The sequence below is a fragment of the Falco rusticolus genome, chromosome 6 (genome assembly GCF_015220075.1).
Source record: "Falco rusticolus isolate bFalRus1 chromosome 6, bFalRus1.pri, whole genome shotgun sequence".
Lineage (NCBI taxonomy): Eukaryota > Metazoa > Chordata > Aves > Falconiformes > Falconidae > Falco > Falco rusticolus.
The window spans coordinates 30,276,756-30,300,632 of NC_051192.1; the positions used below are offsets into that span (position 1 = coordinate 30,276,756).

At 45.1% G+C, this 23,877-nt stretch overlaps 1 protein-coding gene across 2 annotated transcripts in view; it reads right to left on the minus strand.

Annotated features, from left to right (window-relative positions):
* MAN1A1 (mannosidase alpha class 1A member 1) overlaps window positions 1-20,458 on the minus strand; it is a 151,768-nt gene extending 131,310 nt beyond the window's left edge. The window contains exon 1 of one of the 2 annotated variants that reach the window (XM_037391545.1): window positions 19,587-20,457. In XM_037391545.1, coding sequence (XP_037247442.1) covers window positions 19,587-20,186 — 600 coding nt within the window. In that variant the 5' untranslated portion in view covers window positions 20,187-20,457. Of the gene's footprint in view, window positions 1-19,586 lie in introns of both variants that reach the window. The other variant, XM_037391546.1, reaches the window with a different exon arrangement.
* Between the last annotated feature and the right edge of the window lie 3,419 nt (window positions 20,459-23,877).

The window sequence follows — 23,877 nt, forward strand, 5'->3', positions numbered from 1 at the left end:
CTCAACACTGTGTCCCATGCTAGTGCGATACTACTGATCTTGTTGCCATAGTAACAGCTCTTAACAGTAGTGGCTACTCCCAAAAAAAGATGTACATGTAGTTACAAACAGGCCTGGTGTATTTGGTTTGTGTGGCAAGGTTTTGGTAGTTGGGGGTGGGGTACAGGGGTGGCTTCCATGAGAAGCTGCTAGAAGTTTCCTCTGTGTCCCATGGAGCCAATGCCAGCTGGCTCCAGGATGGACCCACCACTGGCCAAGGCTGAGCCCATCAGCAACAGTGGCAGCACCTCTGGGATAATGTATTTAAAAAGGGAGGTGGGAAAACCTGTGCAACAGCAATTGCAGCTGAAGAGAGGAGTGAGAACACGCGAGATCAACAACTCCACAGACACCCAGGTCACTGCAGAAGGAGGCAGGAGGTGCCCCAGGCACTGGAGCAGAGATGCCCCTGCAGCCCCTGGTGAAGCCCACGGTGAGGCAGGCTGTGCCCCTCAGCCCATGGAGGGTAACGCTGGAGCAGGTACCCACCTGCAGCCTGTGGAGGACCCCACGCCGGAGCAGGTGGATGCCCCAAGGAGGCTGTGACCCCGTGGGAAGCCCACACTGGAGCAGGCTCCTGGCAGGACCTGTGGCCCCGTGGAGAGAGGAGCCCAGGCTGGAGCAGGTTTGCTGGCAGGACTTGTGACCCCAACAGGGGACCCACACTGGAGCAGTCTGTGCCTGAAAGACTGTGCCCCATGGAAGGGACCCACTCTGGGGCAGAGGAAGAGTGTGAGGAGCCCTCCCCCTGAGGAGGAAGGAAGAGCAGGAACAAGGTGTGATGAACTGACCACAGCCCTCACTGCCCATCCCCCTGTGCTGCTGGAGGGGAGGAGGTGGAGAACTCTGAAGTTAAGCCTGGGAAGAAAAAGGGAGGGATGAGGGGAAGGAGTTTTTAAGCTTTGGTTTTATTTCTTATTATCCTACTGTGATTTGATTAGTAATAAATTAAATTAATTTCACCAACTCAAGTGTGTTTTGCCTATGATGGTAACTGGTGAATGATCTCTCCCCGTCCTATCTCGACCCAGAAGCCTTTCATTCTATTTTCTCTCCCCTGCCCAGCTAAGGAGGGAAGTGATAGAGCAGCTTTGGTGGGCACCTGACATCCAGCCAGGGCCAACCCGCCGTACAACAGGTTAAGCCTATTTACAAATTTTTAGCTGGGATGGTTAACTGAGAGTTAAAAATTTACCTGCACTAGATAAGGAAGGCAACAAAGTGCTGATGTGGATATTGAAGGGGAAATCTTATTGTCCCATCTGTCAGTCATAAAAACAAACAATTCAGCTCTATCACTGCCTCACCCTGTGCTGGAGAGAAGAGGCTCATTTCCTTGTATTCTACTCGTTCCCATTAATAGCCTATATTCTTTTAAGCCTGTCATTTCTTTGAGAGGATATCAGCTTTGAGTCTAGTCCTTTTACATGTACTAACATAGTAGCTTTGACAAAAGCTACTAGGCAGCGTGTTCATCTGCTACTGACTCTGAAGTAGGTCACTAACCATTGCTCCAGCTAAATCAAAGCGGACCCCTCCAGAAGTGTCACACCAGTCAGAGCCCACAGCTGAAGTGCTGAAGCCTCGAGCTTCTCACATCCCATCCAAGAGCAGTGAGACATGGCAGGAAAGCCTTTGGGCCGTGCAGTACAGTACAGAAGGCTTGCTCTGGTGTGTGGTGGTACTGGAGCAAGTCTCGTATCACAGCCTCTGGCCGGCAACAGAAAGCCAGAGACTAGGCCTGTTGCTGGTCCCACAAACACATCAGCATAATTAAAATATGCAGTAGCTCAGACTTTCAGTTTCTCTAGCTGACTCCATGCCTACCTTATATATGATGCTACTGCTGCTTGTTAATAGGTAATAACCAGAAGCCACAGCAAGAAACTATCAAGTGTAAATACTGAGCAAGTATTTTACATTTTCTGAGAAAGCTTTAAAGTCAGCATCAAACATACATACCTGCTTCTAAAAGTCAATAAAGCCTGCTGGTGCAAGCTAGCGCTGTAATCAGACTGCAGACTAAACCCAAGGGGATGTCAAGCAGAAAGGGAAAAGAAGGGTCTGCAAGAGAGGCAGCACTTCAGAAATACATCTGCATTTGAAGTTTTCTGACAGTATTAAATAAACTCAAATTCAAAAATTACAGTCTTGCAAAACACACGCCCTGTTTAATGTTTGCAGTCTGCTGGTTTTTTCAGTGACTTTATGAGAAATTGCTTACTGCTTTCTTTCTTGACAACAGCAGTCCCTGTGGAGTAGCATTTGCCTTGTTTGAAACTGACAGATACGGCCATAAAGAAAGGACGCTCTCATCCACTGCAATGCCCCAATGCTTATCTGTTCCCATTCTCAATACTGAAGAAGTGACCGTGTTGTGGGTAGCCTAAGAAGGGAGATAGTGCGCAAGAGTTTAATCTCTCGTCCCAGCTGGAGGGATTGCTGGTGATCCCGTATGTGTACACTACTTTTCTTCTTGGAAGCAAACCACTGTCATCAGTTTGCTCATGCAAGCTGTGGTTTTTACAGATCAAAGTGAACTATAGTTTTAGGTAGCTCGGCTGTCATCCACATTATAAAGCAAATAAAGGAATATACGTTCATTGTATGACCAAAGCTTCAAGGATAAGTATGAATATTCCACAATCTGCATTCATTTCCAGAACTATTTGGCCCCTGCAATCCAAAAGGCTTGGCACCAAGAGCACATACATCTCTTCTACGGTCAACACCAGCACACACACTCTGCCCTCAGGGAAAAGGATTTTTCAGTGGCAAGGTGTATGCCAAAAGAACGGGGGTTTCGGTGAATTTGCTTCGAGTTCCGATCTGGCAGAGCCATGACTAGTTAGATTTTTAAGCATACTACCAAAGCTCAAGGGAGAATGAAAGGAACATGGGTTTGTGCTGATTTCAAGAAAGTGGTTGACTGTATAGATCTTGAAAGGTTATGAAGACATAAAAAATATTTTTTCCACACAATACATATTTTCAGTATTTGTCTGTAGAAACAGAATCAAGTAGGTTTAGGGACAGATGCTAAAAGAAATGAAAATTCTACTAGAAAAAACCAAAATATTTCTAAATTCACTCAGAGGTATTACTGAGGTCATAACTACTTCAGTATCACTAACCGTATCACAAAAGCTGGAGAGCATGAATGAAACTGAGTGACATCCCAAAGTGAGAGGGATTTAACTACATGGATTAACCATGCAAATGAATTGTTATCAAATTCCTTATATGAAAAGCTGATTGAAAACTGCTGATAAGGATTTTCAGTAAGCTATAAAATACTGAATAAAATTTATTTTTAAACATATGACTTGCAAGCAAATGCTGTCCTTGCCCAAAGAGGTCTGTATTTAATTAGTAATAGCACTTCTGAAGATCTAAAACAGGGGTCCTCAAGCTTTTTAACCAGAGGGCTGGCACGCGGATGCAGTGGCAGGCAGTCATCTGCGGCTGCTTGGTTTCCCCCCCAACCCCCGGCAGGGGGGTCTGTAAATACCGGGGGCCGGATTGAGGACCCTGGGGGGCAGTATCCAGCCCACAGGCCATAGTTTGAGGACCCCTGATCTAAAATGTTATTTATTCCCAGCAGTCCAAAGGCCAAAAGGTAAATGAATAATAAAACATCAGATTTTATACAATAGTTATTAGTACACCCTCATATACAGCTATACTGTACGTTTCAAGAACTACCTTTTATCATTCGACCTGCAAAACACTTCCTCCCTACTTGCCAGCCAAGATGAAGGCCTTTCCCAGGTTTCAGTCTTATACAAAAGGTGGAACGGCTGTGAATCACAGGATCACACAGAATGGTCAGGGTTGGAAGGCACCTCTGGAGATCGTCTAGCCCAACCCCCTACTAAAGCAGGTTAACCTGCACAGGATCACGTCCCAGTGTGTTTTGAACATCTCCAGAGAAGGAGACTCCACAGCTTCTCTGGGCAGCCTGTTCCAGGGCTCTGTCAAACATTCATGCTAATTGCAGTAAGAGCAAATAAATACAGATAGTATGCTGCAATCCTATCTTTACGATATTTTTAAAAATGGTAATAATTGTATCTTTGCTCTGCTTCTTTGGCAGTAATTCCACATATTAAGGTATGAGCTTTTTCTTTAGTCTTTTTTTTTCATTAACAGATGTATTTTTATATATACATACACAAAGCTTTCTCCGCTCCAAACCCCCCTCTGGGTTTTTTTGAGGTAAAACATGGCACATTCAGTTACTAGTTTTCAAACAAAAGAAAGTTTTCCTTCCCAATCTTTCAATGTTCCTTATCCCATCAGAAAACCCACAAAGTTTCTCTCTTCCTTCTATGTAACATCTAGACATCCTGACATTTAGTCAAGTCCTTCTAAGGAAAACACAGGAGTAGAAATTGAAGTGTTCGGGGGTTTTTTGTGGGGGGCTGGTGGTGGTAAAAAAGATAACATGAAACAAATTCCTAGTTGTTTTGATTACAGCAGGTACAATGCCACCCAGGATGTTTTCTATAAACAGCATATTTGAGACTGGATATTAAAGCACAGCAGGAATATCCAAGAGAAATTATGAATAAGTTATTTTCTTTCCGATTACAGCACATTCACAGCTTGTTTTACAGCCTGCAGAAGTTGCCCACGTAACACAGGCACAGGACTAAAGGCAACATGAAGTTACCAAGTACAAGAGAATCACTATTGGTGAAGCTGCAGCAAAAGCAGCCACAAAGTTCTTAGGGAAATGTTTCTCCATGTGGACGTAAGGCAGAGCTGGTCAAACAGACGTTAACTAGGTGTGTTTGACATGGTGGTAGTAGACCACCTCCCCATTTATTTGCACTGCAGTGTTCATATGAACGCAGAGGACTTTCAAAGCTGATTTTGAGACTTCTCTTTGGCACCAGCCACTGGTCTTGTTCCTTGCTCATGAAACAAAACCCACAATTTCTCAAATGAATCTGAAGTGGAAAAGACTCTTCATGACAAATAATGAATAAAACAGGCATCACAAAAGTACCGTGTTCAAACAAAAGGAAACAGAAAATGCCACAAAGTACCCGCCCTCACAGAACACAGCAATGGGTAATTAGCACACCAGGAAGCTGTTATAAAGTCACTCTGAAATGAACATGTGTAACATCCTGTAGTGCACTATTATATGTTTAAAATAAATTTGTAATAGTTGTGTCCTTCTTGGTTCTTATCATCAAGACTACAGCTACCAAAAAAAAAGTTTTTTTCAATGCCCAGCACATACAAACCAGAAGGCCTTTCATCTAAAATTTCTTTTCACATGCAGGAGACCCAAGTGGTATGACTTCAATAGCTTAGACTACAGGATCTGCTTTACATTGTTAAATGAAATATTGAATTTTTACTTGAAGTCACAGATCAAAAATGTGAAAGTGGAGGCACAGCCACTGCTCATGCTTTGGATTGCTAAACAGGATTCAAAATAACTTACTTTCTTGATGAAATGAATCCTCCGTACACAGAAGAAAATTTAAGGAAAAAAAAAAGTCTAACTGAAAGTCAAAACAAGCTTAACTCCTTTCCAAAATCTGGAGGCCCTTTCCTTAGGCTTACTCAGTTCCTACCGAAAGTACTTATGGAGGTTTTACAGCTACCTTTCCACACTTTTGCATTAAGGGCCAAATAAAAACTATGGGTGATCACTGTTCCCATAACAAAGGATCATAAAACTGGGGCAAAAGCAAGGTTATATAGCCCTTGCTATAGCTAGAAAGAGCTTTGCTTCGCACATCACAAAATCAGAATAGGCGTGCCAAATTGAAGGGATGCTCATGTATCACCATAATGCTGATAATATAATCACTACAGAAACCTATGCTTTTTTAAAGTGAGTAGCGAGTTTGGACACTGAACATGAGGCAGTGTAAAGGAATACTTCATTTTCAAAACCAAGCTTCTGTAAAGCCAGAAAACTCTCTGTGATATCAAAAGCAACAGAGAATCAAATGCTGAAGAGTTGGACTCTCATGAATTGGTAGTGCAGTGCAACAGTACAACCCTACTGTAAAAATATTTACAGTGCCTGCCATAAACCACATAACAAGTCACACAAATGGAAATTTAATAAAACAAGTTTGCAAGCTAGCAATTAGACCCTTAAGTAAGAAATCAAGCAGAACTGTGCTTTAAATTTATATCAATGGTGTCTGTTTCAGTTACAATGCAAACTCCGAACTTATAGCTTTGTGAATTGACACTGTATTAGCTTTCACATCCTTAGCTTCACACTTGCAATGTATAAACATCAGACAACTGATACTTCGATCAGAAGTATGTAACCCATATACACCCACAAAAGTGGCAAAAGCTGCAATTTTTCCATCAATAGCTTGTATTTCAAAATTTCTGATGGAAACTCCCTGTATTAACTATACCTGTTTGTCCAGTAAACATTTTCTCATTTTTAAAAATTTCAAAATACCCGCTGAGCTAACATGCATTTGCCTGTTTCATTCCCTAATGAGACTGAGAGAGGCAGCACAGATGCATATTAGCAGGAAAGGCCACATGCCATTTTCCTCTACCACCCCACCTCCCATAATAACAGCTCACTTCAAAACAATTAATGCATGAATGAGAAATGTCTAAAACCCCAAACCTATTTAAATGCTAGACGGGAAAGTTTAGGATCCTGAAGGAACTGAGGGAGACAAGTAGCAAAGACCCTGGACTTCAGGGCAACAAGCTCCATTTGTTCAGGGACCCGATCTGTAAGATCCAACAGGAGAGTTCCCTGTTGGGCTAAGGTGCCCAGGAGACCTCACTGGTCTTCAGTGTCCCATGGCAGGAGCGCAGAGTGGCTGCAAACCTGAAGAAACCAGGGGAGCACACAGAGCAGGAGTGGGCAGGGGCTGTCCCGCAGCAGTACAGGGGGGCTGCCCAGGGGAGAGAAGGCCAAAGCTCAGCTGGAAGCTGCCACGGGACAGGAGAGAACTCTACGGGTACATCAGCAACAAAAGAAGGACCAAACAAAACAGGGACCCACTGCTCCACAGGTTCAGAAAAGTAGTCACAAAGGACATGAAAAGCCTCAACCACTCGGTGTCTTTTTTGCTTTGGTCTTTACCAGCAAGGCACACTCACGGGGCTTAAGTGGCAGGAGCCTGGGGAAAGGCGGCAGGCAAATGAAAACCAAGCTAGGAACAGAGCACTTAAGCAAAATGGACACACACAAGTCCACGGGACAAGATGAGATGCCTCTGACAGTGCTGAGGGAGTTGGCTGACGTCATTGCAGGGGCTCTCTAGATCACCTCTGAAAGGCCATAGTAAGCAAAGGAGGACCCTGGTAACTGAGGGAGAAAGCAAGAAAACAGTGGAATATGCTTGTCCAGAAGACAGGGGAACTACAGGCCCATCAGCCTTATTCCAAACCCTGAGAAAATGGAGAAAATCCTCCTTGATTCTATTTCCAGGAACATGAAGGACAGAAATACCTTTGTGAACAGCAAGCATCATTTCCCAAAGGCAAAATGTGCTCAGCCAACCCAGTTACTTGTGATGAAGCCACTGGCTCTGTGGATGAAGACAGAGCTGCAGACATCCTTTACCCTGACTTCAGTGAGGTTTTTTGGTGCAGTCTGCCTTTGCACTACAGCAGCCAAAAAGGCATGATAGACTAGACAGCTGGTCAATGAGGTTGATGAAAAATGCAGCTGGACTGACAAGCTCAAGACTGCAGTTAACAGGTCAAAGTCTAACTAGCGTCTAGCTATGAGTGACATTTCTCTGGGCTTAATCTGAACAACAGAGCAGAACACACTCACCCAGCTTCACGGATAATACCGAACTCCAGCAATCATGAAGCTGGAGAGTAAGGCTCCCATCTGAAGGACCTCAACAGGCTGGAGGAGTGAACTGACAAGCCTTGTGGAGCCAAATAAAAACCAATGCAAAAATTTTATACCTAATGTGGGATAATCCCCTTCCACAGTACATGATGGGAACTTAGAGGCTAGAAAACAGCTTTGCAACAGATGTCCTGGGGGGTCCTGATAAACAACCTGTAGAACACAAGCAAGCAAGGCATCCTTGCAGTGATGAAGGATAATTGTATAGTGGGCTGCACCACTTTAGCAAGAGTGGTTGCTAGTGATGGGAAGCAATTAACACTTTCTATGCAACATTCCTGATGCTGCAGATGGGAGGCTGTTCCTGGTTTTCAGCTCCCTTGTACCAACTGGAGATTTAAAAGAAAAAAAAAAAAAAGGTGGAGAACACATGACATACAAGAAGAGATAGATGGTGATGGGTTTGTTCAGACTAGAGAAGATAACTTAATAACTTAGTGGGTGCCTACAGAGAAAAGATAGCCGAGCGCTTCCCAGTGGTGCACAATGAAAGGAAAAAAGGCAGTGGTCACCAGTTGCAGCAAGAGATATTTTAACTGGATAAAATAATAATTAAACAAACAAACAAAAACCTACAATAAGGGTCTTCAGACACTGGCATATGCTTGTCCAGAGGGGTTACGGAATCTCCCTCCACAGAGATTTTCCACACTTGAGTGCACAAGACTGAGCAACCGGATTTAATTTTGAAGTCAGCCCTGCTCTAAGCAAGAGATCAGGCCTCCAGAGGTCCAGTGGTGAGTCTGAATCTCTCTCCCCCAACAACAAAATCCTGTGGTAAGCAGAAGGTTGGGAGGACTACAGTGTGCATAAACGCAGGACAGCCATGTCTCTGTAATACTTTCAGCTGATCAGGCTGCATATGAAAACCATTCAATGAAGTTTGAAAATGTTCTCACAGAGCATCTACTTTCTGCAAGGTTTAGATTTACATAATGAAAAAAATAAACTTGAACTAAACTGATTATTGAAGTACTCTGATTTCTTTGCTCATCCTAATGTTCTGGATTTTGCTTGCAGCATATATATAAATTACCTTTTCCATTTCAATGTTTATTTGTATAAAAATACACCAAACCCAAACAACTATGCCTTTCACTTTTTCAAGGTGTATATTCAGATCAGAGCTTGCCCCAACAAACTACATCTTCAGTTACAGACAACAGAATCTATTATTTAACAACTGCACAATATATTTGGCTCTTAAGTAAAACATATATATAGAGATACAAATACATCTCTATCTCAATATAAGAATACAGTGATTTTTTTAAAGAAACTGCATGAAAAGACTTATGGGCTTTTCTTTGGAAAGGTCACTTTTTAAAATTGCCCTTCCTGATCCATGATGTCACTTCAGCCCTTGACAAGATCACACACATTTCCATGAAGAGTCGGTTCAGGTTCAGTGCCATGTTTACTCTAGAGCTTTACAGAATAAGACATAAAAATACCAGTCAAGTTGCAGTTTGTCTTTACATAGCATAGTTTTTCCCGTGGTGATTCTTCAGACAATCTCACCAGAACAAAGAAAGCAGAATGTGGCTTTGAAGTATTATGACTTTTAAAATACGTAATATGTATAACTCTTCTCTCTCCAAATGGTAACTAGGTTTACTGTTGCATGATTGAGCGGGTGTCTGCATGTGTGTGTGTAAATCCATTGCTGCAAATGATTAAAATCTACTTCTCTTCTTTAAGCTTTAGTTTGAAGAATCCAGTATTATTATCTAGGTCCAACATAAAATTTCAAGTGCAATTCTCAAAATCACAGATGGGTGGAGAACTATAACCACAGTAACAAGCAACAGATTTCCCCACAGACAGCAGTATGGGCAAAGCTTTATCATTTGTATCACCCTTCAGTGCACCAACAGATGTCAGTGCTCAAAGGCAGTGAGAAAACTGACAGTGGAGTTAAAGACTGGATCTGCATTTGCGTGTGTTTATCAGTGAACAGTAAAATTACTATCTCCTTAAGCCCTACACTTTGAAAGCAAAATGTTTTCTAGCTTGTTATTCTTTTACATCAGCTACTTCTTATTTCCTTGGAAAGAAAGCAGTCCCTGAACAAAAGAAATTTCGAAAGGCGAAGAGATGTTTATTATGCAGTGGACCAAGCAAAAGAAAAATAGGCAGATACTTTAAAAAAAATAACCTTACATTGGTCTGAATACTAATTAAAGCAGCAAGCCACACTGATCTAATGCAATTTTATTGTAATGTTTTAAAAGCACATATCGACTTTGAATAAATAATTAAAAAGAGGGATTATGTTGCCAAGCAGTAAGATCACCCCTATACAAGTCAGATGATGTAAAATTCTGGACAAAAGTATCAGTCTTTCTTTTCTACTTTACTCATATAAACAATACACAGTACTGCCTCTAACATAAATGCCAGCAATATGTATCTTCACAGGAGAATTTCAAAGCTGCATGCTTTTACATTAAAATTGCAACTTCTGCTTCTGCCCAGCATCAAAGAAAAAAGTTGATTCTTCTGAAATAATTTTTAAGATGTGCACAGGAAGTCTTGTAATAGCCAGATGTTCCATAGTCATAAGCTCATTCATTGCACAGAATCATTTTGGTCCTTTGCTCAATATTACCTACCATCTCTTCCGATCTTTATGTATTTCCTTACCTTATTAGAGATTTGCATTTAAAAAAAAGGGGGGGGGGCAGGAGGGGGCAACTTTCTTAGAAGCCAGACTTCCATTCCCTTGCTTTATTCCTAAGACAATTTAAAAGCCAAGGTACATATAGTTTCCGAGAGGGAGTGGGAGGACAAATGAAAGTACATTTTACACTTGTAGTTACCTTTGCATAAGAGACTGCATATCTCAGTGTTCCCACAAGGGCTGTGAATGTTTAACTTTTAACAGTTGTAAGAATGTAACAGCAGGTTATGTGCTCATCCAATCTGTTTGAAAAGCTTTTAAAATTAGAGGCACTGGAATGAGCAATACCTGTATCTTCATAAACACCAGCTATAAAATCCAATCAGCTTACTGCAGAGTTATAGCAAGTTGTCATATTATTTTGTACAATTATTTCTTGGTTACAACAGAGTTCAAACTGAAGATTTCAAGAAAAGATTTCTGCAAGAAAGGCAGAATTTTACTACCCTGCCTGCCTGCCTTCAAAACAGCGCTGGACTAGAACATTTGATTTCAAGTATTGCTTAAAAAGCTTACAACTAGTGACCTGAACATAGAACCAGGGAGTCTCAGGTTTAGCCTCCCCCTGTAATAAACAGTGCGATTAATAGCAGTTTAGAGGCAAACCACAACTGCCCATGTGTAGCCGTGAACCAGGCTCCAAACCCCAGGTTTAAACTGATCCTAGTGAGCTGACATGCCCAGGCTAGAGATCTGCAGCATGGGTATGAGCAAAGACAGCCTTCACCCTCCAGCACACAGTAACAGCTCCTGGTTTAGCGGTGAACCACTGAACAGGATCCAGGCAATCAAGCTCTGCTCTTAAACCTGTCACACTGTGCAAGTCACTAGACCCCTCTCAACACTGGAAAACCAAACTGCTGTCTCACAGTAGTAAAGTCTTCTGGATTCTGCAGGCAAGGCTGCTGAGCACTGCGATATGACAGTGGCTTAACTGCAATTCTGTAAAAGGTTTCATTTAATCTGGTTTGGGCAAGCATGCACTTTATTACTTACCAATTATGTTTTCATGACAGACTTGAAGACCTGATTATAAAAAGTCATGGAAAACAGAACAGCGATGCTTCTTAGAAGTGTGTCACATGTTTAACAAAAACCCCAAAACACCAAACAAGAAGAGGAAAAAAAAATGTTTTGTGGATAAAGACAATTTTCACACAAAAGAAGGAACCAGTATATTGAGTATCTGGTACATTGCCCACATTGCTTAATTCATAGGTCCACCTAAACAATTATTTTCTTCATTTGTAAAATGACAGTTCTAGAAATAACTTAGAAATAGACCAATCTTTCAAAACTGAACATCTAAAACATGCCACATCTGAATAGTGGAGTTAGTTACCAAAAAAGCACACAACCAGAGTGTTTCATCATCTCTGTACCATCTCAGCCGGCAGTTTATTGCCAGAGAAGTGCTGCACTGTTAGACAGCAGCAAACACTGAATCAAAGCCACTTTCCTGAAGTATAACTTACACTGCCAAATAAATTAGGAAGAAACATTTTGTACTTGTAAATAAAGGAACTACTTGTTAAGATTTTATATTTAAGATGAAAACTGCAGAAATTTGCACCTACACTGGCTCCCCAGGCTAGAAAAAAGAATAACCGAACCAAAGACAAAGTTAACACTCGGTAATTCCTACAGCAGCATGCTTCAGATAGCTCTAAGAGAAGGTCTGTCCATCCAACAGCCATACAAGTGCTTCTGTCATGACATTAACTAACTTCCACATGAAGCGCTGTCTCCTGTCCCCATGATTTCCTTGTCATTAACATTCAAAGGAGCTATCAAAGCCTGGCTGTCACCACTCTTATTTTCCCCCTGAATAAGACATTTTTTGGCCTTAGTGGCAGATTTTAATGAACAGGTGGAAATTTTCTGCTTCAGTTTGTCCACAGCACAGAACTACTGCCTTAAGCAACTGTATTCACCAACATGATATACTTTATTTCTTTATATTTCATGGCTGCCATAGGCTGCTACACTAACATCAAATACAAAATCATCACCATGAGAATATAACTTTTGCCAAAACTTAGGAGACATTCCATTTTAAGCTTTACCTCATGTCTTTACATCACCTTATTTAGCTTTCACAAAGAGTCCTGTGCATCTGGAATTTACGTTTTGCCTTTACATAAAATGTGCACGTGGGTTTTCAGTTAAAGAATTACTCATGTGCTTGGGTTTTTTGATATCCAGATGTTTTCCACTGCCTATTTAAAACCTTTTCATTTCCCCCACAATTCTGAGGATCTACTTACATAGGACATTCAGTTAGTTTTGGTAAATCTACCTGTTGAGAATGTAGACCAAGTCCTAATGTAAGAAAACTAAATATTCTTAGCTCACAGAAAACAGGTATAAGGCTGAAAAAAACATGAACTAGCAATGGGAACACACCCTATTCCAGTCAAATATGCACTCAGCCACACACTGAGACATTGCTCCATCTCATGACCAATGTTCAAATCAGACAGGTGTTTGCCTATATGACAGAAACTTTGGGTCATTTGACTGAGAAGAAGCTGTCAGGTTCTCAAAAGACAACAAAAAGGCAAGTAAAGCAACTCACCTAAAACAATGTCCTCCCCTAAAAAGACCTTAAGGGTTTCTAGCAGAAAGAATGTTAATTTGGCAAATACAGAAATAAGCATATCCTGTTTCATGTCTTGTGGACAAAAAGATGCCTCAGTCCCATCCTCCTCCACTTTAGTCTCCTTTCAAACACACTAGCTAAAGGGGGGTCCACTGCTCCCATGGTCATCACACCTCCACTAAGCCATTTTGGCTCCCTACCTCACCAGGCCATGAACCCAATAAAAGTGAAGGGAGCTTTCTGTCTGGCTGGCAAGCGAGAGATTCCTTAAGTCACTGAATCATACTCTTAGTAACTCATATGGCACTTCTCTGTGTCTTGCACTGCCATTATCCCTAAAGCAAGCAATTTAATTTACTCTTTTGTGACATTTTAGATGCCTTAAGATAACCCCTGCCACCTACAAGTGCCACTTCCTAAGAGCACAAGTTCCCCAACAAACCCAGGGAAAACATCTGTGAGACCCATGAGGATGCCCTTAACTTAGGGCTATAAGGTACCTACCTACCCACCATATCCGATTCCCTGTATTTAGGCACTTAATTCACCTCCTTAGTGTCTTTCATAAAACCATTCCAAAAAGAAAAGAGCTAAAAGAACTACAATAAACAATATTTATCAGGAAGGAAGGTACTGCAAAACACTCAAAAAGAACTAGTAGGTACAAAAATATTTAAGATTATAGGCAGATAAATAAAGCTTTGGGGGGAAACCAGCCAAGATTAATTTTAAACTCCTTCAACAAACTCAATGAGAGCAACAATGTCAGCATTAAGGTCACAAAGTACTTTAAGAAAACTTCTTTCAAAATGCATTGCATCATCAGCATGTTGCCAGGATTCATCACACTGCTTACTCATTACATGTCAACTCCTTTCCTTTCACCATATCTTATTCCTGAAGAAATGCACCATCAGGGAACACAGCTTTTTCTGTTTGAAACCCAAACCACTCACTTTCAAAGCTACATTTTAACTCCTTCCCTCCCCCTCCCATGAAGGACCCCACAACCTCCCAGTAAATGCACTCTGAATTTCAGTCTACAGGAGCTGGGGCTTCAGTAATTCCTGCCATTGTGTCTCTTTTCCCCTTTTCTGTTCTGTGAAAAGGGGTTGGGAGGTAACAGTCTCCTGAAGCACAGCACTTCAGCCTGCTACAGAAGGTTATTACAGCAGATTGAAGTTTTGCTTTGCAAATGTCACATTGTAGAGTTTCAGTTTTAATGGAGAAGCTAGGCCAGAAGATCAGATGCCAGCTCCTAAAACAAAGCTACTCAAAGAGGTTTTGTACCTTTTTCATCCACGCGGTACTGTTCCCTCACCACAGCCAAAACTATCACCAAGTCCACCCTCCTATTAAGGCCTTCAACTCACCAAAACTACCTAACTTGTTTTGCTCTGGCAGTCTTCTGCTGGTTTAGTGAGCTGAAGCAGCTTATGGAGGACTACAGTGGAATTAACACAAAGTAGCCAGTGGGAGAAGGCAGTCAAAAATGGTAAGAAGAGACTCCCCCTCCTCTTCCAACAGCAACAAGTAGTAGCGAGCTCAGTTCATCTCATAAAAATCACCAAAAGGAAATAAATGTACCCCCAACCTGGCACTGGACCCTCCCAGGCAGCAGCACCAGCATACCAGACAGTGGGAAAGCAAGCAGTGAAAGCATGCAGGAAGGCACAAGGGGCCAACCACCCTTCTTCAGTAGCAACCCACCTCCTATAATTTCCCCGTCACTCCTGCTTGTTAACGGAGAGTTCTGATTATGCCCAAGTACTGCTATGTCAAGTGCATATTAGATCTCTGATTATTAGTACTTTATTTCCATGCTTAGAAGCTTTTTTTCCTTCAGATATTTCTGAACTTCCCTGCAACATTACTAAGACTTCTTAAACTGAACTGCATAAAAGCCACCACAGAAAACAATTAAACAAACAAAATGAATGCTGAGGAGTTCAGAAGCTCCAGAATTCACACTACCAATGCAACCTCAATTCAGCTCTTTATAGAAAGACAACATGAATTAATCTTCATGCTGTGACATCCGTTTTGCTAACTTTTGACCATTGCCCTGTTGAGTTCGAAGGACTAGTGCCCAGGAGTGACTGTAGAATCACAAATAAAATTCTCCTCTCCAAGACTTGTACTACATGACTGCAACAGTTCAGAGCTCTGCAAGTATTTGGAGCACTGCATGACCATGCTCTTCAGACATCGACTCCAGTTTACCAAGGAGGCTTTTATCCTGAAAACATGCCCAAACAGCTTCAAACAATGATGTCTACAGTTTCCAAGCTGGCTACCTTGTACAAGAAGCTGCATTATTATGGTGCTCCACCAACACCAATACTTGCTGTTCAGCAGGATTAATTAGCCTGGGCACAACACCGCACTAACGTGATTATATTGCTTCTAGTATCTGAGCTACCTCATTCATCGTTTTCTATTCCTTTCCTCTGAAATAAAAGGAGTTCAGTTTTTGCTATTTTCTTAACACCTAAATAATTCAATTTTTTGTTGTTGTTGTTAAGTGAGAAGAATGAGACTTGGAAGAGATTAAAGTCAGATTTCCCTAACTGAAACAGTGCATCTCCTGCCTCCATAACCTGTCCCTACTATTACCATTCTCCTCTATCGTTATTACCATCTCTTCTTTTGTTCATTTCAAGCTGCCACTTTTTTCCAAACTGCCTATGCACTTGCAAGTCTTCCCTGGACATCAGAAATAATGATGTCCAGCCACAACCAAAAGGGACAAGACCAGAGACCAGAAGATTTTCAGCTTATTTGAGTGGAATGGAGTCATCATTGCCTTCCACTCCCCCTATTTTACAGATGGGGAACAGATGTCACAGGAGGTACTTACTCAAAAGAGGGCCCATCTCTCAAATCAGTGAGTGGAAAAGCAGGCATATAAACCACAAACTCCTCATTCACAGTCTGGCGCTCCTATTAGGACACCAAAACAGAGACCAGTGTACCAAGTACCCAGACTCTGCCCCAACTCACAGACACACCACAGCATCAGTGGAACTTCCCGAAGAACTCCAGTTCTGATAAAATACAAGTGGATTGGCATGCTCAAAGGCAGCTGTGCCTCTTTGCTCAAGCCTTCCTGAAGCATCTGACATGAGGAAGATGCTCAGAGCAGGCAACTAGGTCAGCCAGTAAAAAATTCAGCAATCACAAGCAACTGACAGCGGTTTTACAACAGGAAGTACTGGGCAAACCCCACTGCCGGCAGCACTGCCAGACCCTCTTTCTTTGCAGTTTGCCTGTAACTCATCATCAGAAGAGAAACAGAGGAATATCGCAGCACCCGTTGGTGTCTCTGGCCCACATCCCCTACCCGTACAGGCACACCTGCGCACAGGCAGGCCCTGTGTGTGTAACACGGTGGGATGGTTATCACACAGACCTTGCAAGCAACCACATTGTTTTGATGGAGTGGAAGGCAAAGGCAGTGACAGCAACACTGTCTCTACTTCTCCATGTTTCCACAAGTCTTTTACTTGCTCATTAAGTTTCTAGAAACCTATTTTTCTAGTCATTTGTCATAATGTGTTAGTTTCAATACTAAAAAGGGTTCAAGAATCTTTATATCCCCACCCCTTTTGAGTTTCACTTTTTTTTTTTTCCAAAAATACATGACAGTATGTCCTAGAAAAAAAGCTTAAAATTCTATACTAAGACTTTGTTAAGAAATGCTATAAAGTCATGGCGTTTTATTGTCTTGTGATTGCAAACCATGTTGTACTGGCTAGACTTCTAAACACTTATTTCAGTCTAGAATTTTAAACAGTAAATGAACAAAACATCTCTACGCTGTCTCCCCTCTCAGCTTTAAGTCAGCATGTTTATGAGACACAGCTCTTCCAGGACAGAAATGCAGGCAAGAACAACCTTATTTTTTGGCATTCTTTTCCTTTAAAGTAGCCTGCTTCCTTCTGCCAAAACATCCACAGGAGCAGTTTCAGATTTTGAGTTCTAGTTATATGACATAGATCATACAATGCAGGCGCAAATTCTAGGCTCAAATGAGTATGCAACTACCAGGCAAAAGGAGAGGAGCTTTAAGGGACAATTCCAGTGTCTGTGCATGTACAGCATAGCACAGAAGTTCATACTTTAAAAAGTTACAATTTAAAATTCTTTCTAAAAGGACTGCAGATTAGAATTCCAGCTTGACCTTAAAGCATCAACACAAAAAAGTAGATGAGAGCTTGCAAAGACAGAGAAAAAAGCAACATAAAGGCCTACACATGAAACTGTGAAGCAAGTTAATGCAGAATAGGAAACATTTTACAATCAAGGAAAAAAACAAGCAAAAAAAAATAAACAGTATTCTTCAAAAAAGGCAAATCAAACCAGTCAAGGTACCGCAAAAATGCAAAAGTAATTAAGTAAACAACATGTTAAGGACACGTACTGAATCAGGAGGAAAGGAAACTCCCAGAAACAACACGTAGTATTGAGGGATTATACTGAGATTTGAAGGAAAAATAAAAAGCTGGAAACTAAGTGCAGTCTCTCTGTCATCTCCTACGCTTACACAGCTGAAAATCTGCTTTAGGGGTATTACTGTGTTGTTGGTGGCTCCTGTGTAGATGTGGAGAAGAAAGAAGAGTGATGGAATGGAAAGGAAGGAAGAAAAACTGAAGATACCGGGGTATGAATGCACATACACATACATATATACAAACATATGCACACATACTCATGTCTATCCATATACAATGAAAGATAACTTGGACTAGTTGGCATGGAGTGGGACCAGCAGCAGCAGCAGTATATTAAGTTTTATATTCTTCCTCCTGCTTATTTACTTGTTGCAGCCTTCCACACTACAGAATCATGTAGATCATGTCCGGAGCCTCGTTACTTCTAAATACTTCTACACAGCAATTCCAGATAACTGGAGAAGGACTTTGCCGGTATTTCTAATTGTTCCATACGCCTCAGGGAGGCTGTGTGACTAAACCAGAAGACAACATAGCCTCTGTGCACTTCGAGAAGTGGTCTATACCTTACACTTCTGAGAGTTTCTCCCTTCAAAATACCTTTGTATTGGTATTTATTGCTTACAACCACTGCACAATTTGCTAAAACAGTTAAACTGATGCAAGGACTCCAGAGCACAGAACACATCTTGAGATTTGCGAGAGCTTATTAGCTGATGCGCCATGTGATGTCAGGGCACACTTTTCAGACCACTCCGTACGAACACACAATAAAAATAAATCAGTCCAAGCAAGGCTAACAATACTTCACAAACATAGAAATACTCCGTAGTTAACAGTCTCACTCTTATCTCTTTTCCACCACCACAGAACAGGAAACGTATACTACTAATTAATTCATACACCCTAATCTCTGCAGGAGGCTGAAACTGTCAGTTCGATAAATAAACAGACCAGTAATGACAGGAAGCTGGGCTGTATTATGAGGGAAATTCTGCCGGAGAGCCCGGTCAAGCTTTGCTCGCGACAGCCTTACCTATAGACAGTTTGGGGAATTTCTGAGGACGGACTTTGAAGCGGTGCCCGGACCGACCCAGCAGCACGAACCGACGGGAAGGCGGTTGAGGGGATCTGTCAAACGCACACAGCTCACGTGCTTCACCGCTACAACCGAAACGGACTGTATTTTGCCGAACACTCTCAACCCTTTAGGCAGCCGGTATCACAGCACAGCGAACCGCCGAATCGCGAGGCAGATCGCGACATCCCCGGAGCGCCGCACCGCAGCCGCGCCGCGCACTTGGGAGCGCGGGGGCTCGGGCAGCGCCGGACGGCTCGGGCCAGCTCCGCCTCTGCCGCCGGCGCCGTGCGGTGCGGGGAGAGCGCCGGCCCCGCTAGCTCCGCACCCCGCGCAGCCGCTCGCCGCGCTCCCACCGGCGGCGGCCGAGCCCGGGATGCCCCACGGGGCGCGCAGGCGGGCCCGCGTCGCCGTGGGGCCATGGGGCGATGGGGCTCCCGGGCGCCGCCGTCCCTCCACGGTCCTCGGCCGGCCCGCTGCTGCCTCGGCGGCGCCCCGCAGCCTGCCGGCCCTCGCCGGGCTCTGCCTCCTCCCCGGGTTTCCGTGCAGCAGCGGGGGCAGCCCGGTAACGCCGCCGGCGCCGGCAGCGCGGGGTCCGCAGGCAGCGCTGGCTCCGCGGGCGCGCAGGACGCGCGGCGGGCTGCCCGGGTGCCACCGCCGGCGGGGAAGCCGAGCTGCGCGGCGGCGGGCGGGCGAGGGCCGGCCAGAAAGCCCCCTCCGCCGGGAGCTGGAGGAGGAGGAGGCGGCAGGAGGGTTCACGGCTGCCCCCCACCCCGCCGGCAGCGACCTGTTGCCCCACGCGGGGTTACCGAGGCGCGTCCCCGGGAGCGGGCCCGGCCGCTGGTACCCACCTCCTTGATTTTGGCCCTCCGCTGCCGGACGGCGGGGTCGGCGGGCTCCTGCCCCACGGCGCCGACGGGCTGGCGGAAGAGGCGCTGGGGCAGCCCGGGGGCGCCCGCCTCCTTCCTGCCGCGGGCGTCCTGCAGAAGTTTCTCCTTGTCCTGGCGAATGTCCCTGCGGATCTCCTCGGGCAGCTTCTGCAGCGTCTCCTTGGCCTCCCGCAGAGCCCGCTCGTGGTCCGCGCGGATCCGCTCCAGGCTGCCCGCCCCGCCCGCGGCCGCCGCCGCCGCTGCCGGCGCCGGGCCGCCTCCGGGCTGCGGCGGGGCGCGGGGCTGCCCGCCGGGCGGCGGCGGCGGCGGCTGCAGGGCGGCCGAGTGGAAGAAAACGCCGCTGAGGAGCTTGGAGGAGTCGGGCAGGAAGAAGATGGCCCCGAAGCAGAGGGTGATGAAGGCGCTGAACACCAGCAGCAGCACGAACTTCTCCGTCAGCCGGAACGCGCCGGGGCCCGCCGCCTTCCTGCCTCCGCCGGCCGCGCCGCCGCCCGCGGGGCCGCCCAGTGCCCCCGGCCCCGCCGCGCTACCGAAGAGCGGCAGCAGGCTGGCGGCGGGCATGACCCCCGCGCCGCCTCAGCACAGCGCAGCGCAGCGCGCCCCGCCGCCGCCGCGCAGGGACCGCACCACACCGCACCGGACCGGACGGCCGGGCTCGGCTCCGCCGCCGCCGCCTCCCCGCCTCGGCGGCAGAAAGTTTCCCCGGGCGGACACGGCAACTTTTCCCTTCCGCGCCGGCAGCGCTCGGCGTCTGCGGGGCGGGCGCTGTCAGCTCCAGCCCATGCCGCCGGGCCGCCGCCGCCGCGGGTGCCGCTCCCCGCTCCGCCCGCGCGGAACTGCCGGGCAGTCGGGGGCGGGGCGGGGCGGCCGCCGGCCCAATGAAGGGGGGCGGGGCAAGGGCGGGGCGGGGCAAGGGCGGGGCGGGGCGGGGCGCGGGCACCGCCTCTCTGCCGCCCTCCCGCGCTGCCCGGCGCCGCGGGCCCCGGGGGCCGGCCCGGCGGATCGCTGCCCGGGCGCTGCCTGCCCTGCGGGGGGGGGGGGGCCCGCCTGGCCGGGGCGGCGGGTGTTGCCGCTCCGTCCCCCGCGGGCGGCGGCGGCCCGAGGCGGGCGCACGGCACCGGCACGTGCCGGCCGGCGGGCACGCGCACCCACGTGCGCACTTGTGTCCCAGGTGAGCGTGCACTCGCCGGCGCGCCCGCACGCCCAGCGACACACATGCAGACACGCGTGTGCCCCCCACAGCGGCGCGCGGGGGCGCTTGCACGCTCACGGACACGCGCGCACACGCGTGTGCACACGCTCACACGTGCGCACAGGCCGGGTGAGCCGGCCCGGCGGCGGGCGGCGCTGGGCGCAGTGCCCTTCCCGCTGGTCTAGGAGGAGCCGTGCTCTCCGTCAGGAACCCGGGGTTTCGGTGCGGTTTTATTTTTCTGCCGGTAAAAGGTCCATCTTTTGCAAGGAGGTAGGGGGATCCTAGCCATGTGAGTGTGAGAATTCGACTTTCCCTCTACGCCAGTGCAAATGAAAAAACAACATGTGCTGGCCCAAAGAAAAGTCCTGTTTGATAGCTGATCGGATTGCTGCATCAAGCTCCCCAGGCCTCCTGTGAAACATTTTAAAAAAATAAGATACCTGGTTTATTATTTTGCTCCTGTTACAGAGCAGTGCAATAAACAGTGGGGATGTGAGAAGCAGGGAAACACAATAAAATGCTGGACCACTTTAACTGGAAAAGGGAATCCAGCCAACACCCAGAGGTTTATCTCCAGCTTTTTTTGGAACATACTTAGAAGCCTACCTGGACCTTCACACTGGTTCAGCACTGTAAACTTCAATGTTTCCTCCAAAATGTGAACCAGAGAGTCAAAGAAAACAGTGAGATGTGCTGTTCCCGGAAGTTAAGATGCTGAGGCTGAACGGTTTGTATATTTGCATGACTTTGTTTTGCAAGGGGGAAAATAAACCAAACCAAAACAAAACAGCAGAGGGAAGCCTGTGCTTTAAACAAGGGCAGGGAGAAGGCATTGCGTAAACTGTAAAGACATGATTTTGAAAATGGACTTGGCATGGGGCTAATTCCACTCCCGGTGGAATTAAGGGGAGTTTTACCATTGACTTAATAGGAATAAAGTAAGGCTGCTGCCCAGTGCTTTTCTAAATCCCATTCTTTAGAAGTTAGAATATGTAATAGATTAATTAAAAACAGGTTTAGAGAAGACAGTTACATAGTTGGATTGAGTTCTGCAAAACTCCCGTCAGTATACAAGTAAATACTTCTGTAAAATTTCAGGACTATATGTAAAAGTGAAGGATCAGGGGCCCAGTTTTGCATCCAGCAAAATCAGTCATTTCCTTTAGGTTTTGGTCTGCTTTTTTTTAAATCCTATTTTTTTCCTCAGTTGCATTTCCCCACATTTAGATGTAAGAGTATTCCTTTAACTAAACAATAAGCACTCTGATTTTAACACACATTTCCCAGAAATGTGTAACGTGGCCTGATAGCTGTGCCAAGATAAAACTGTTTAGGATTGAAGAATTTAGCCTGCTTGGAAAAGGAGATAAGAATCTATGCTGACTTTTTTTTTTTTTTTTTTTAAAGCAACATTTAAGGTAGCAAATATAGAGTTTAGCAATTGAAAGACAGTCGACTAATGAAAGAGCTTCCTAAATGGTGAAATACCACACTCAGCTTCAGTGAGCATATTCTGCTTCAGTTGCTGTGTATGTGGGTGTACAATATTTTTCACAGATTGCCCTCAAAACTCATCACTACTTATGTGATAATATTTGGAGGCAGAATTTATTGCTGGAAGAACTGCCTTTCTTCAGTGTTCTACAGTAATTCCTAAGGCTGCCGTGTTTCTATAGCACTTCATGAACAGATGCAAGGGTGGGAAGTACCATCACACAGGGCTCTGCTCCTGTGTCTCCTAAACTGAAGCCTCTGCACTCACCAGCCTGTTGCCTTCTTTTGGTGTCCATCCTAAGTGCTAGGGCTTAAATGTGAATCCGTGCCAGGGGTTTCATTGCCACCCTCATCGCTATCTTTGGGACACCCTGCGCCTTTCATGAGCTTGAGGGAAGCAACAACCAGCATTTTCTATGCAAAGACAGAAATTGTTACTAGTCTCAGTGAGGAGGTGTCATTCCAAGGACGACGCTAATCTAGGCCCTAAAATGGAACTCCTCCTCTGGACAGGACCCTAAATTTTGTACGCAAAGCGTTCCCTTTGTTAGCACTTGATGTTGCAATTACCAACAAAGTCATGTGGGAACTATTCAGTGGGACTATTGATGCATGTAAAGTTACCGGGATGCGGAGCTGTTTACAAGATGAGGGCAATGAAGACTGAAAGAAAAAAAAACCAAACCACCCTGCCTCAATCCAACATTACTATACAAGTCCCTTGGGTTTTTTTCTCAATAATTTGCTTTAGACATAATACAGAACTGTACAAGATATTCCAAAGAACATGAAAATCCGGGCAGTTTCTCAGGAAAACATGTGATAGTAGAACCAAAGGTTGTACATGCTTGGTTTCGACTGGCTGTGTCCAACAGGCAATGCAGCTGTAAAGGTAAACCATGTTGATAGGTGCTTAAATAGTGTAAAAAAAAAATAATCCAAATAAAGCAGGAACAAACGAAGCCTGATGTTTGCAATAACCTAGTGACAGCAGTGGAAAAGCCCGAGTAGTCTCTCTCTTTTGATACAGCTTTGCCAGCATGTCCGGCTGGTGGAAACATTGAGCTGGCTGACACTTTGGGTTGGTGTGGGGGTTTTTGTTTGTTTGTTTGTTTTGTTTTCTTTCTTTTTTTTTTTTTTTTTGTGTGTGTGTGTGTGTGTGTGTGCACGTTTGTTTTCATTTGGTTTGGGTTTTTGCTTGTTTTTTTGGTTTTTCTTTTTCCTAATTGATCTGCATTATTTCCAGGATGACATCTGCTAAATGGGAAAAAAACCCAAGAGTCTTCAGGCAGTCATTTTGCTATGCTGGTTAAGGCTAGGTCCTATCCAGTTTGGTTACACCAACAAAACACTGGGCTGCATCCCTCCCGTGGAGCGAACTGCTGCTTCTGTGGGTGCAGCTGCAGGATCAGGAATCACTTTCCAGCAATCATGCACAAGTCAGGCATTTATAGAAAGGTAGAACTGATACATGAGAGGTAGTGAGAGGGAGATTTGCATAATCAAGGGACAAAGGCTTTTTCCTATAATAAATGTTCTGAATGGGCAGATTTGCTGCATATTGAC